The 12,547-nt window shown below is 57.7% G+C and overlaps 4 protein-coding genes across 4 annotated transcripts; 1 reads left to right on the top strand and 3 right to left on the bottom strand.

Moving 5' to 3' along the window:
- Positions 1-48: 48 nt before the first annotated feature.
- GGS23DRAFT_596929 (uncharacterized protein) lies at positions 49-1,425 on the top strand (the record flags this gene model as incomplete). The annotated part of the gene is made up of 1 exon (XM_051518544.1): positions 49-1,425. The coding sequence occupies one exon, from the start codon at positions 49-51 to the stop codon at positions 1,423-1,425; it is 1,377 nt and encodes a 458-aa protein (XP_051371869.1).
- A 764-nt stretch (positions 1,426-2,189) lies between these two features.
- GGS23DRAFT_596928 (uncharacterized protein) lies at positions 2,190-3,469 on the bottom strand (the record flags this gene model as incomplete). The annotated part of the gene is made up of 2 exons (XM_051518543.1): positions 2,190-3,146; positions 3,296-3,469. The coding sequence occupies 2 exons, from the start codon at positions 3,467-3,469 to the stop codon at positions 2,190-2,192; spliced, it is 1,131 nt and encodes a 376-aa protein (XP_051371868.1).
- Positions 3,470-3,734: 265 nt separating this feature from the next.
- GGS23DRAFT_568515 (uncharacterized protein) lies at positions 3,735-7,453 on the bottom strand. Its single transcript, XM_051516404.1, has 2 exons — positions 7,001-7,453; positions 3,735-6,886 (listed from the first exon to the last, which is right to left on the bottom strand). The coding sequence occupies exons 1-2, from the start codon at positions 7,029-7,031 to the stop codon at positions 4,302-4,304; spliced, it is 2,616 nt and encodes an 871-aa protein (XP_051371867.1). The 5' UTR covers positions 7,032-7,453; the 3' UTR covers positions 3,735-4,301.
- Positions 7,454-8,886: 1,433 nt separating this feature from the next.
- On the bottom strand, positions 8,887-10,885 carry GGS23DRAFT_55538 (uncharacterized protein). Its single transcript, XM_051515596.1, has 7 exons — positions 10,701-10,885; positions 10,589-10,598; positions 10,421-10,529; positions 10,298-10,350; positions 9,695-10,213; positions 9,390-9,643; positions 8,887-9,334 (listed from the first exon to the last, which is right to left on the bottom strand). Exons 1-7 carry the CDS (start codon positions 10,763-10,765, stop codon positions 9,082-9,084), a joined length of 1,263 nt encoding a protein of 420 aa, XP_051371866.1. The 5' UTR covers positions 10,766-10,885; the 3' UTR covers positions 8,887-9,081.
- Between the last annotated feature and the right edge of the window lie 1,662 nt (positions 10,886-12,547).

The raw sequence follows: 12,547 nt of genomic DNA, 5'->3' as shown, positions 1-12,547 counted from the left end.
ACGAAGCACGACTTGGCTGCGCACGAAGACGTGAAAGCAACCATCAACATGTTGGACGAGAACCTACCTGCCTTCACTTTTAGACAGTCGTCTAACAATCCACTCCTGAGCATCCTTTATTTCTCCCAAAACGGCTCCGAGCCTGCGCCAGAGTACTCTATCCGGAAGATAAATCCAGCCCTGCCCGAGTCCAGGGGTAAGTATGCGGTGGCCTTAGGCGACGCGGCCATCCAGGATGTCATCTTTGCCGAGGTTTTGATAGAGCCCGAATTTCAGCGGCCTGCTCTCTCCGCAGCCGAGGCCAGGCAGCCGAACGCTGCCCCCCCGCCTCCTGTGCCTCTGATACCGGACGGCTTCACCATACAGCTCTACAATCCCGAACAGCAGGTCGCCATGAGGGGAGAGAAGAGCACCTGGACCGGAAAGGAGTCGTGGGAGTTCGAGATACCCCAGCAGAGTTTTCGCAGGCCTTCTGCCTCGCAGCTCGATCGCCAGCAGAACGACCCGGTCGCGAGCAGCCTCACCCCCAAGGTGCTGTTCAAGTGGAAGAGGGACAGCAAGTTCTCCAGAGACATGACGTGCTACATGACCGGCACGTCGGTGGGCGGCAAGAAGAGCAAGGACCCGGACATCACGATCGCGTTCTACAAGCACGGCCGGGAGCCCGGGCTGACGATCTACGAGCCGAATCTGCAGAGGGTAGACGTGGAAGACCGGAAAGGCCTGGAGATCGTGCTGCTGCTCAGCGCCGAGGTGATCCGGGAGATCTACCTGTCGCCCAGCCGGGACTCCTTCAACATCGGCGGCGGCGGCGGCGGCGGCGCCGCGAACCGGCGCCGGAACTCGCGCCCGGCCGCGGCCCCCTCGGCCTCGCCGGCCCACGTCATGACCGGCGCGCTGGGCATCGCGCCTCCGGGGGGGGTCGCCTCCCCCACCACGCCGCCGAGAGACGCGGGGCTGGACGCCGAGACGAAGCGCCTGCAAGCGCTGGTGCAGCAAGAAGAGCGCGAGCGCGAGGCGCGGGAGCGCGAGGAGGAGGCGCGCACCCGCCGGATGCTCGAGGCGGAGGCGCGGGAGCAGCAGCGGCGCCGCGACGCCGAGGTGGCGCGGGAGACGGAGCGGCTGCGGCGCGAGTTCGGGCTGGCGGGCCAGAGCTTCGGCCCGGCGCCCAGGCTGCCGCCCCGGTCCCCGGCGGCGCCGGGCCAGCCGTTCGCGCCCCAGCTCCAGGTCCCCGTGCCGCCCGCGCGGCCCGTCAGCGCGGGGCCGCAGCCGCACGGCCGCGGCGGCTTCGGCACCTGGTTCCACGGCCTCGGCCCCATGGCCGGGCCCCCACCGCCGCAGCAGCAGCACGGCCGCAGGAGGGTCGGCAGCGCCGACAGCGACAGGATCAGGAAGATCCAGAGTAAGAAGAGCACCCTGTTCTGATACGCCGGAGGAGCGGGAGGGCCGGGGGAGAGGGGGGGGGGCAGGGAAGAAGGAGGGAAGGAAAGAAAGAAACACGAAATGGGGCTTATGTGTGTATGGCGAGGGGCGTTCCCAGGACTACGTAAACGTGATTTTAATGATACCCGCCAGATTTACCGAACTCGTGACTGAGGCCGTGAGCGCGTATTGGGGCCTTGTGCATGTTTGAATTACCCACGTTGACAACCGGGTGCAGATGTAGACGCTCGCTGGCTCGAGTTGACGGATCTCTAAACGCCCGTTTCCGGCGGGCAACGGGGGGTATTCTCTCTCTCACTCTCTCTTTCTCGCTCAGGTTTGGTAAAGACTTTTAATATTCATACATAGCAGCCGGCTATCTCGACACGGAACGCCTCGCAGACAAAAAAAAAAAAAGGACAATAGTAGCCGCCGTTACCTCACCCCCCGGGGTCTTGCCTCCCTTCTTTTTCTTTTCTCTATCCGTTCTACTCCCTCACATCGCTCAAGGGAACTATACTATCCCACGCCTAAAGCGCGCGCTGATGTGGAGCTATCGTGCCGTCGTTGCCTCCAGGCCCGGACTCGGGCCGTCTCACGCCACTCAGGACATCCGTTTCTCTCCCCCCCTCTCTCTCTCGGGCCGGAGCCGCAGGCAGACCGTAAGCTACGGCCAGCGCCCCGGAGCCCCCCCCCCCGGGCCGAGGGGCTCTCGAAGGGAAGCACCTGCCGTGCGGTCCTTCTCCCTCTCTCTCCTCCCCATCCGCTCAGAACCTCAGCTTCGGGAACACGAAGACCAGGAGGACGGCGAAGAGGGCGAGGCCGGCGATCCAGACGTACAGCAGGACGCGGCCCCACCAGCCCTTGCCCTCGGTGGCGCGGCGCAGCACGCCGACGCGGCCCGCGACCGTGTCGAGCCCGCGCCCGCCGGCGTCGAGCCCGCGGCCGGCGGCGGCCAGCGCGTCCGCGTCCTCGAGCAGCGCCGACGAGAACCGGTGCGTCGACGCCTTGAGCGACCGCGCCATCGCCACCATCGACGACGTCAGGTCCTCCTGCTCCGCGCGGTGGCGGTCGAGGATGGCCTCCGCCGTCGCCGTCGTCGTCGCTGCGGACGCGTCCGCGGTGTTCCGGTCGCCGAAGAGCCGCGCGCGGAGCGCGGTCGTCTCGGCCGTGTCGGGGAGCGCGGTGGCGTGCTGCGGCTGGGAGGCGGGACCGCGGGCGCGCAGGGTTTGGGTTGTCGTTGTTGCGGTTTCGGTTGCGGCCGGCGCTGGCGCGGAGGTAGCTGACGTCGACGTCGTCGGTTGCGGCTGCTGTGTTGTCGAGGTAGCAGTGCTGAGAGCCGGGAGATTGGGCGGATCTGGTTGTCGAAGTTCGGGGAGGGCGGCCGACTCGTATACTTCCTCGCCCGCCTCCTCTTCGTCGTCTCCTTCGTCGTCGTCGCCCTCTGCCTCCCCCCAATCTGCAGCGGCGGCGGCGCCGGACGGGACTGACTTTACGCTCTCACTCGGAGTGTCGATGCCGCCGAGTACGTCCTCGCCCTCAGAGCTGTCCTCGTCGCTGTACACGCTAATGTCCTCGATCTCGCGCAGCCGCTCGGCCACTTGCTCGAGCGCCTCGCGCTTCCGGCCCAGGTCGGCCTGAAGCTCTTGTCGCCGCGCGTGCGCCTTGACGCCCGCCGCGTCCCGCTCTAGCTTCGCTAGGAGTGTCTGTGCGTACTCGAGGTTCTGTTGTCGGAGGCGCGGCGCCCCTCGCCGGTTAGTAGCTTTATCTTCTCTTGGGGCAGGCCGGGAGGTAGGGGAGAAAGCGTGGAGGTAGCATGAGGTAGAGAGGGCAGGAGAAGGAGTAGGGCGCGGGATGAATGTAGATGACGTACGACGTTGACTCTGCTGCGCTCGTACTCGCTCGTACGCAGCCGCTTCTCTCGCTCGGCGTCGGCGTGCAGTATGTTGCTCTGCAAGCGGGCGAGCAGGCGGTCGAGGTCCTCGAGGGAATCTGAGTTGGACACGTTCCGGCTGGGCGTGATGGGCGCTTGCGTCAGTCGCGCCATGATGGATTGCTTGCGCGGTTCCGTCGTAGCCTGGCGTTGTTGCTATCGCGGTGGTTGCAGCTTGTTCTCGACGATATGACGCCGCTGTCTACTCTTGGGGTTAAGATAGGAAATGATGAAGTTGGTAGGCAGGGGAATTGGGAATAGGCACAGGGCCGCAGGCGTGTCGTAGAGTAAAGACGGGGACTTCTCTGGTCTGGAAGAGGTTGAGGCTATGAGTACATTCCTACCTGGAAGTTGCATTTGGGAGAGGACCTTCCTTGTTGGCGGGGTACCAAGTGGAGGTGAGCACCGTCCCAGGCAGGTATGTACATAGTCTATGTACAGGTACATGAGATCAAGTACCTCCTCTAGACGCCTATACTGCCTAACGACATACGCATAATGGTAGATATTCGTTCCCATGCCCCCTAATTCCCAACCAATGTCCACGTTGGCCAACAATTGTAACAACTTACCGCGCGCGCACGCTAGCACCTATAGGCAGGTCGTTAGGCGCCTCGCCCTATACTATACTATACTATACTATACTGCTCCCACTACAGGTCTTATATACTACGTACCGGCTGTAACCCGTATTGACTTCGGGCACGTGCCTATAACAATGTCCCAGAAAATCAAAGCCCATGTTAGCACGCGCTATAGCTTCCTGGTTTAAGATACAAGGGGTATACCATCGATCGTAGACAACTCCTCCCTAACCCAACTGCCCCAACTGTTTAGCGAACTTGTGTCCATCACCCTCCCCCAATCATCTCCCCCCTATACTGCGTAGTATTTGCCCCGACACCATGGGACCAACCTCTCCCGTCCGGTTGCGCCGACATCTCCGTCAACGCCTAGCGTTGCCGGACGCGTTCTCCAAGAAGTTCAACAAGAAATTTCTATCTGCTGACGACAGAGCTGTCTGGCTCTCCCGCCTCGACCCGCCCCCGCGCAGCGCCGATTTCCCTTCGCTAGAGGTAACCGAGCCCAGCCGGGACCGCGGAACGCCGCCGGGCCCGAACTGATCGCTTGTTGCTGGTTCTTTACCCTTGTCCTGCTCCGGACCAGGCCTAGGTTTTCCGAATAGCGATAGGAGTGTATTCTTCTGCTCGGCCGTCGAGTCTTTCTGGAACTGGACACCGCTAGGGACCGGCAGTGCCGACGTAGGAGGGGGGTTCGAATACATCCCGAGCGAGTTCGGCCCAGCTCCTTGGGGAGGGCCGTAGGGATAGGACTGCGTCGAACTTTGGTAATCGCTGCGTGATGTCGGCGCCATCGGCTGCGGCTGCGGCTTCGGCTGTGAGTGTTGATGAGGCCGCGGCGACGCCTTCGTGAACGATGACTTGCGGCTGCCCTGTGATCCAACCGCCGAATATCGAGAGGCGTCAGGAAGCTGCTGTCCGACGTCGCCTGGCGACTGGTTTCCCCGAGGACGAGATAAAATGCCAAGTGCTCGGAATGGTAAGTTGGTCTCCGGATTCATCTGTACCAGGCGACCGTTCTCGTACGCGGCTGATCTTAGCGTGTTGGCGGCCGAAGGGGATTGGTCGGCCCACTGCCGCTTCCTCTCGGCCTCGTCAGGTTGGGAGGAACGACGAGCTGCGCCGTCTTCGTCGAGCGCACTCTGCGAGGAGTCGGTGGTCTTAAACATATCAAGTAAACCCGCGCGGTGTTTGTCGGTCGGGTGCAGGGGCCGTAAATCAGAGCTCGTCGAACCCGGTTGGGCGTGATTCGTTGTCATCGAATTGAAACTCGAAGCCAAGGTCGAGGAGTGGCTATACTGGCCAGTATACCCATTTTTCGGTGGCGGGATAGGCTGTGGATGGCTTTGGTGGTCGACTGGGATGTATGCGCCTTGCTGTGAAGATATCGGCTTAGGTTGCTGGCCCGAGTTGGACTGAATTGCGCTGCTTTTAAGGGCGTTAAGCAGGCTCGCCGAATGTTCAGACAGCAGCGAAGAGGGTTTCTTCTCCGAGGGGGGATTCTGCGTGCCATGGAGGAATTGGGTGCCTTGGTTGATGTGTGGATTTCCTTGAGGCAACCCGGTCGGCCACGGTCGGTTCGTAGTAGGCTCCGCAGCCTGAGGGGTCGAGGCCATGCCATGAAGAAGCATTGCTTTCTGAACTTGGGGTGGTAGCGGTTGTGGATGTACGAGCTGCACTGGGGGTTGGCTGCGGAACTGGTGGGTTTGCTCCGAGTACATGGATGGGTGAGGAACCTCCGTGGGGATATCCACATGTGGCCGGGCTCGGGGTTGCTGGTAACCTACGCCTGGGTTCGCCCCGAGCGAGGATGACGGCGTAAGCCCATAACCAGAAACGGACACCCGCTGCGGAGTGTGCTGATGGTGAGAAGGGGGTGGTTGAGAAGCTTCCGCGAACGTGTGTTCAGACGGCGCGCGAGGAACTCCGCGAGACTGGCTAGGTGCCTGCTCATCGCCTGCCACCCGAGGCTGCAAGAGAGACAGGAGCGCCTGGCCAGCGTGGAGGTTGGTCGTCGCGGAAGGAATCTGCAAGCCCTGCGTCGGCGGCCTGACCTTGAGCAGCCGCTGCAGCTCCTTCGTCGCGCTGTCGATGAAATCCGAGTTTGATTCCCGAGCGGGCGACGTTTGAGCTGGCTCATGAAATGCGTTGTCGTCCGTCAAGGTGTCCTCGTACAACGCCTGTGGGCGATGGTGGCTGCTTGACTCGTTGGCCTTTTGAGAGTCCAGCCTTCTCTGCTTCAAGACCCACTGCCGCAGCTGAACCATAAAGGGCGCAACCAGATGGAACTTATCATTAGAAAGACCGTCGGCACCATTGTTCTTCCCGGCGCCCTTCTTGCGGTAGGCTGGAAGCTCCGAAACCCCGTACCACTTGATGTCGCCAATCTCCTTCCTGGTCCTCGTCTTGAAGACGGTGTCCTCGGGTATGCCGCGAAACACGAAGAGCTGTATGTGCTGGTCTCGCATGGTGACCTGGAGGGGAGCGAGCGGTTCGTTCCTATCGATTAGGCCCGCCTCCCGAAGATCATAGCCAGTCTCTTCGTAAACCTCACGAACGGCACAGTCCAGGTCATCTTCGTCCTTGTTGATCTTGCCCCGCGGGAAACTCCAGCGCGAGCCCTTCTTGTAACCGCGAACGAGAACGACGGCATCCATGGCGTCGTTGAGCATGATGGCACCCCGGACCGGGACTCTCTGCTTGTAGGCAATGAACTCCTCGAAGGCACGGATATGGCTTTCGGCGGAGAAGGAGGCGAGTAGCGGGCAGTGCTGAAACATCTTGAGGCTGAAAGTCCGCAAGCCCATGGATGGCAGGCTCGGGTCTAGCGGCCGGATAAAATCTTCGTAGAACCATTGTGCCTCTTCAATTTGGAAGCAGATGCGGGCGACGGAGGACAGATCTTCTCGGGGGAGATTGATGATGAATCTAACGCAGAGGTCGTCCAGCCCTAAGAGAACAGAGAAGAGAGGGGGGAACCAGGTTGTTAGCTCTCTGTCAATTGAGGCAGCCTGCCGTGCTGGCAGGCTCTCGTACGGGAGAACGGCTGAGGCATTTCACGTACAGTCTTGTAATGTCATGTTTCCTTGCGCCATGTTGGACTAGGCTTATTCGCATGACAACGACGGATGATTTCAGGCAGGGATGGGAGCGGGAGGGGAGAAGGAGGGGAGGGGTATTGTGGTCGAGCTGGCAGACCGGCCGATGGCGGGACCACACGACGCAGCTTTGTCAGGGCGGGGTTTGGCGACAAGCTCTCCCAGCTTGAAACGACTTGTGGCAGAGGGCAAGGGGGGTGCGATACTTCATAAGCTTTGTAGGTACGGCTGAGGCGATTTGCCGCCGGACATGGGTACCTACGTGTGACTGAGGCTTGGGCGATGAGGACCACAGGACCGAGAGGAGTTGAGAGAGCGGACCTGGTGTCTTTTTCTAGAAGGCCGGACGACGGCTTCACCAGGTAGGCAGGTAGATAAGGGAGATGACGAGACGGATGGAAAGGCTAGAAGGCCAAGCATAGGTAGGTAGGTAGGTAGGAGGCATGGATGCGTGCGTGTATTTGTTTGACGGGTTCGCGTTGGTTGGGCATGGAAGCACTGGCCAAATCGGTCAACGTGCGACCTGGGATCTGCCGACGTGGGGGCCAGGAGCCTTGCCGGGCCGCTGCGAGGCGTCGGCCAGTGGCTGATGGTGCGTGCAGACCTAACATCGCATATCTGCACCATGTGGCTTGGGCTTTATGCCAAGTACTCGGGTACGTTCCCTATGCTACATTGGGAGATGTACCTACCTACGTACCCACGTACCTTAGGTACATCCTTTACAGCAGAATCAATATGGATATCGATATTCTCACCGCCGATTAGGACCTCAGCTAGAGAGGTGCTATAGGCACTGGTCAAGATCCCTAAGCTGCCTTACCCCCTTTAGTACTCAGGTAATACAGGCAATGCAGGAGCAAAGGGTTTGATATCTACGCCCAGGTACCTGATATCTATATAAACAGCAGACATAAAAGACCCAGAAAGGATGGCTACCCAATATGCAGTGGCGAGATCGACGGAGTGCATGTCGCATACCCCGAGTTAGGAGGGGCTAGGAAATAGTACCTTGACGAACGCTGGCCTACTGGTCTCTCCGTTCCGGCGTCTGTAGACTCTTGTCATCCGCGTCAATGCGTAGGGTATTTGTTATAATTTAACCCTGCCCGTCAGAATTTCATTTTTTTTTCTTGTCGTATCTCAAGCACCTAATAAGGGATCTACCCATAAGATTATAGGCAGGAGAATCGACGTATCAAGGCATGGATCTATGTAGTGCGCTACCCCTCCAGTTTGTTGCAACCTCGATCCTCCATATGAATGGTGGAAAGAATTATCGGCTGCAACAAGACATACATATGAGTACACTGCAGATATTCTTGAAAACCCTCCTCGGTTTGGCTCTAGCCTAAGCCAGGCCCTAGTGTCTACACACGAAAAGGGTCGATATGTCTTGTGGCCAGCAACCTTAAACCCACACTTCAACCATGTGTTGGACCTAAAAATAGTTCTCTTTTTCTTATCCTATGTACATAGGTACATACATATGGGGTTTAAAAGCCGTAAGCGAGACCCAGTACCGCGGTTTCGGGCCAAAGGTGGGGATGCAGGGGCGAGCTTGTCAGCTCCGAGATGGTCCATGACTGAGGTGAAGGTTGTCCTAGCTCTAAACCTGTATTACCTGGGTATCTATGTACGACCCTGATCTGGAGCATCTTACGTAGGACTTCCTTCACCACACACAGCACGCCATATTAGCTCGGTAACTAACGCCGCGTCGTCCGCAATAACTAGATAGGTAGCTAGCTACGGTACAGTCTGTAAAAGCACAGGTACATGTCTGGGTATATTGCTACTGTTGGCGATGAACAAATCCCCCGTGGACGCATCGCAATATTGTCAGATAAGTCTCCCTTCTCCAGATTCTCATTCTCTTGATGGGGGATCGGCTTTCCCATTCCCGTCGAGGTATCGATCACACCGGCATACCAGTCTCGATGAATCATTGGATTACGAACCCGCAACTTCGCCCAGGGTAGACGCACGGGTGGAAGCGTTACCGACGAAACGAGACCGAGACTGGCGTCAACCCACGCGTAGAGGATTACGAACTGACGCTAACTACGCCTAGAGACCCTGAAGGGGTACCGGGCTCATCGTCGGCTTCCTCGGCGCTGTCGATGTTGTCATCATCGTCAAGGCGGAGAGTCGCAAAACGGTTAGGCATGGCAACTGCTGCCTTCGGGGCTGGCTTGGCTTTCGGCTGCTTGGGCTGCTTGGGCTGCGCCTGCGGGACGACGTCGATGGGGCGCTCGCATTCGTCTACGTCCCATTCGACCTTGGAGCCTTTGTATTTCCTGCAACGTCACGATTAGATACCCTTTCCCTAGGATGTCAGGAGGCCAAGCTTACGCTCGACTGATCATACACATCTTGGCAAACGAGGCGTTGTATACCGAGTTGGTCTTGATGTGGCATCTGCGGCCCATGAAGTCAACCCTGATAACAGCCAAGTTGTGGATGTGCTCCAGGTCGTCCCGGATAGTATTCTCGGTGATACCGGCATTGCAATTATGGATTACCAGGTTGCGGGTTGCGCCGATCCGAACCTTGCCGACTACGTGTGTGTTGAGCTGAAACTGGCGATCTGCCCATCGAGTCAAAACCTAGCATTCGATCAGATGGCTAAAGAGAAAGTGGAAATCAAGGCAACCCACTCTCTTGCCCTTGATATAGATGTTATGCACCAACGTGTGCTCGTAGAATCGGACAGCATCTTCCTCGTGAAGGAAGGATACATAAGCCAACCGTTCGGTGGCCCGTAGAAATATATCCACCAGCACGCCACCAGAGATGATAGTCGTCACATCCCAGTAAGTGGTTTTCTCAGGCAAGCCCCACAGCAGAATCGTTCTTTGGCATACACGAACATAAGGCGGTCGTTTCTCGCCGTCGATATTCGGCTCGGGCACTAGAGTGGTATCCGCCGAATAAGAGGGCGAGTTGTCTGGGCCATCCGGATCCGGGTCGACCCAGTCCGGGCGCTTATCCGGCTGGGCGAAGCGCTTCCTAACATCGGCGTCGGGGGGTTCTTCGAGACTCTCGTGGCTTTTCACGGGCGCACGTGGGACTGGCCTCGGCCCTGCGCTTCCCTTGTTGGGCTCCTCCTTATTACAAGAGGGAGGCTTTGGGGCGTTGCTAGTTTGCAGGGGAAGAGGACCACCTTGGCTTAGAGCCTACAAGTCCGTTACAAGAAACGCTCTTGCAGTTAGAAAAGGCGCCCAGATGACTAAGGGAGATACTATCAGCGGAATACTTGCCTCGATGGAATCCGCAGTTACGCCTGCACCCAAGAGATTGCGTGTGATATTTTCTGGGAAGATGCCGATCAGTGTTTGCCTTAAACGGACCGAATCAGTGCGATTGGATCGTGATTTACCTACCGTATTGGGCCTTGGCAAGAAGAAGCTCCTCGTACTCGTCCCTGGGGAGGCACACGACCGAGTCTGCTTGGCTCGAGTGCAGGTCGTTCCGGCATCGGCTATCATGAACCTAGGCGGCTAGGTCAGATCACTGGGACTTCGCGGTGTATATGCTGACTTGGAACGTACAATGTTTGCTCTGTAGGGTTGAGAGGGAGAGGGAGCCCGGTCAGCATTGCTACTAGAGTAGATCCGTAAATAGGTACGTTCCGGGTGGGGCCCCGGCTCTCCTTGGACTTACCGTTGCAAAATAGTCTCGAGATACTCGCGGCCAACCATAACTGAGGCATCTCTGGTTGTTGTCATCTTGTCTGCGCTACTCCTCCCTGAGTGGGCGTCTGGGGGCGGGTAGAAGAAGGGAGGGAGGGGGAGGGAGGGGGCGGAAGAGACGACTGAATTAAGTCGGAAACTGCAATCGAGTTAGGTGTGCGGCTAGGAACCTGCCTATGTACCTACCTACGTGAGAAGAAGGGAATGACATCGACTGCTGGACGGGCAACCGCCCTCACTTGCTCCGTCGAAGGCCGTCCGGACGCGATAGGGATTGTCAACCATTAAAAATCTCTGTCCCACGCCGAATGTTGGCACCGCCTGGAATGGGTTAGCCTCGTCGTAGGGGAACCCCGGAAACACTAAAATTGGCCTGGCCCAGCGGCACAGGGCATGCCGTACCCGGGCAGCTCAGAGGACCAGGCCAGGCCGATCGAAGGGAGAGGTCGTATGTATCCGTATGTCGGCGGGCATCGATGCTGCCCGTGACTAAAGGCACGCAGCCCAACGTCAGGTACCTTGGCATCTTATCAAATGCGCAACTCGAGGTGCGTGGTATAGGTACATGATCCCACATGGGCATCTCTTCAGATTAGTGCTCGGATGGGCTGGGCGCGGGACTCCGGCTTAGTGCGTTGGGTATTCGGTACCTGGCATGCGAGTTTCCATAGGCTACTGCGATATTGCTATCTTAGGTAACCTGCCATGCTATCCCCTTCGATTAGGTGACGACGGGAGCCGGGAGGAGGAGGGAAGCAGGTCCCTTTTATCTACCTCTTCTTATGATATCTTAGTGTAATACAGCGAGGTAGCCAATTCTGTCACTTTCCCAGTTTACAGATCTACCAAGGTAGATATCTACTGCTGCCAACATTGTGAGCTGTTACCTTAGGAGGTAGGTATTTCATGTCTGGGAGGAAATTCCCAGAGCTCGAGCCGGCCATGTAACCCTCAAAGACCTTCGCTCGTTCCTCGTCGGGTTCTCTTCATAGGTATCTAACCCTATATTATGTGGTATACCTATCTTACCATGCATGTCGCACCGAAACCTGCCCAGCGTAACGCTTCATAATCCAATGAAGAAGAGGCGGCGTCCACATGTTCACGTGATAATATATCAATGTGGTGTCGATACCGCCATGCGTACTGGCAGGTACCTTGGGCATCTATGTATCTTCGTATGAGCTGTATGTATGGTGCCGAACTTCGGACAGCTGCCTGCCACATATTGCTTATCACCCGAGAAGCCAAATAGATGCCCCTCGACGGCGAAATACGGGATACGAGTCCTTCAATATACCGAGTCTTATATCGGCACCAATCAGTAACCGAAACCATCCCACTTCTAGCAAAGAGTATCAACTTGGGCGTTGGCACCTGAAGACATGTTGGTGGCGGGGATGAGGGCTGTATGCGTTCTCTCTCTCTCTCTCTCTCTCTCTTTCTCTCTCTCCACACAACATACACACATACATATATATATATATGTTGATTAGGAGGTATAGATTGGGGTGTCTCGCTCATATTGTCTATTGTGTGTACCTACCTATGTACGGAGTGCACTTTCTTAGGATGACGTATACGACAGCATGCATATTGGGGTGAAGAGCCCGGTGTGCCAGTTGATAAGTGAATTGTGTAGGGCTGCCTGTCGTCCTATCAGGTTCTGGCGTCTAGCCGAACGAGATGGAAAGGATTTTGAAGGAGGGATAAATTGGCATTGCAGTTGTATAGGTATGTCAGGTAAAGAGGTAAATGGTGTATGGGCCAGGAAGGTGAAGCCTGACGACTGAGGGCGATGGCGAGGACGTGATCCGG

The sequence above is a fragment of the Durotheca rogersii genome (genome assembly GCF_024521655.1).
Source record: "Durotheca rogersii strain YMJ 92031201 chromosome Unknown GGS23scaffold_10, whole genome shotgun sequence".
Lineage (NCBI taxonomy): Eukaryota > Fungi > Ascomycota > Sordariomycetes > Xylariales > Xylariaceae > Durotheca > Durotheca rogersii.
This window is presented reverse-complemented; position numbering and strand designations above follow the sequence as displayed.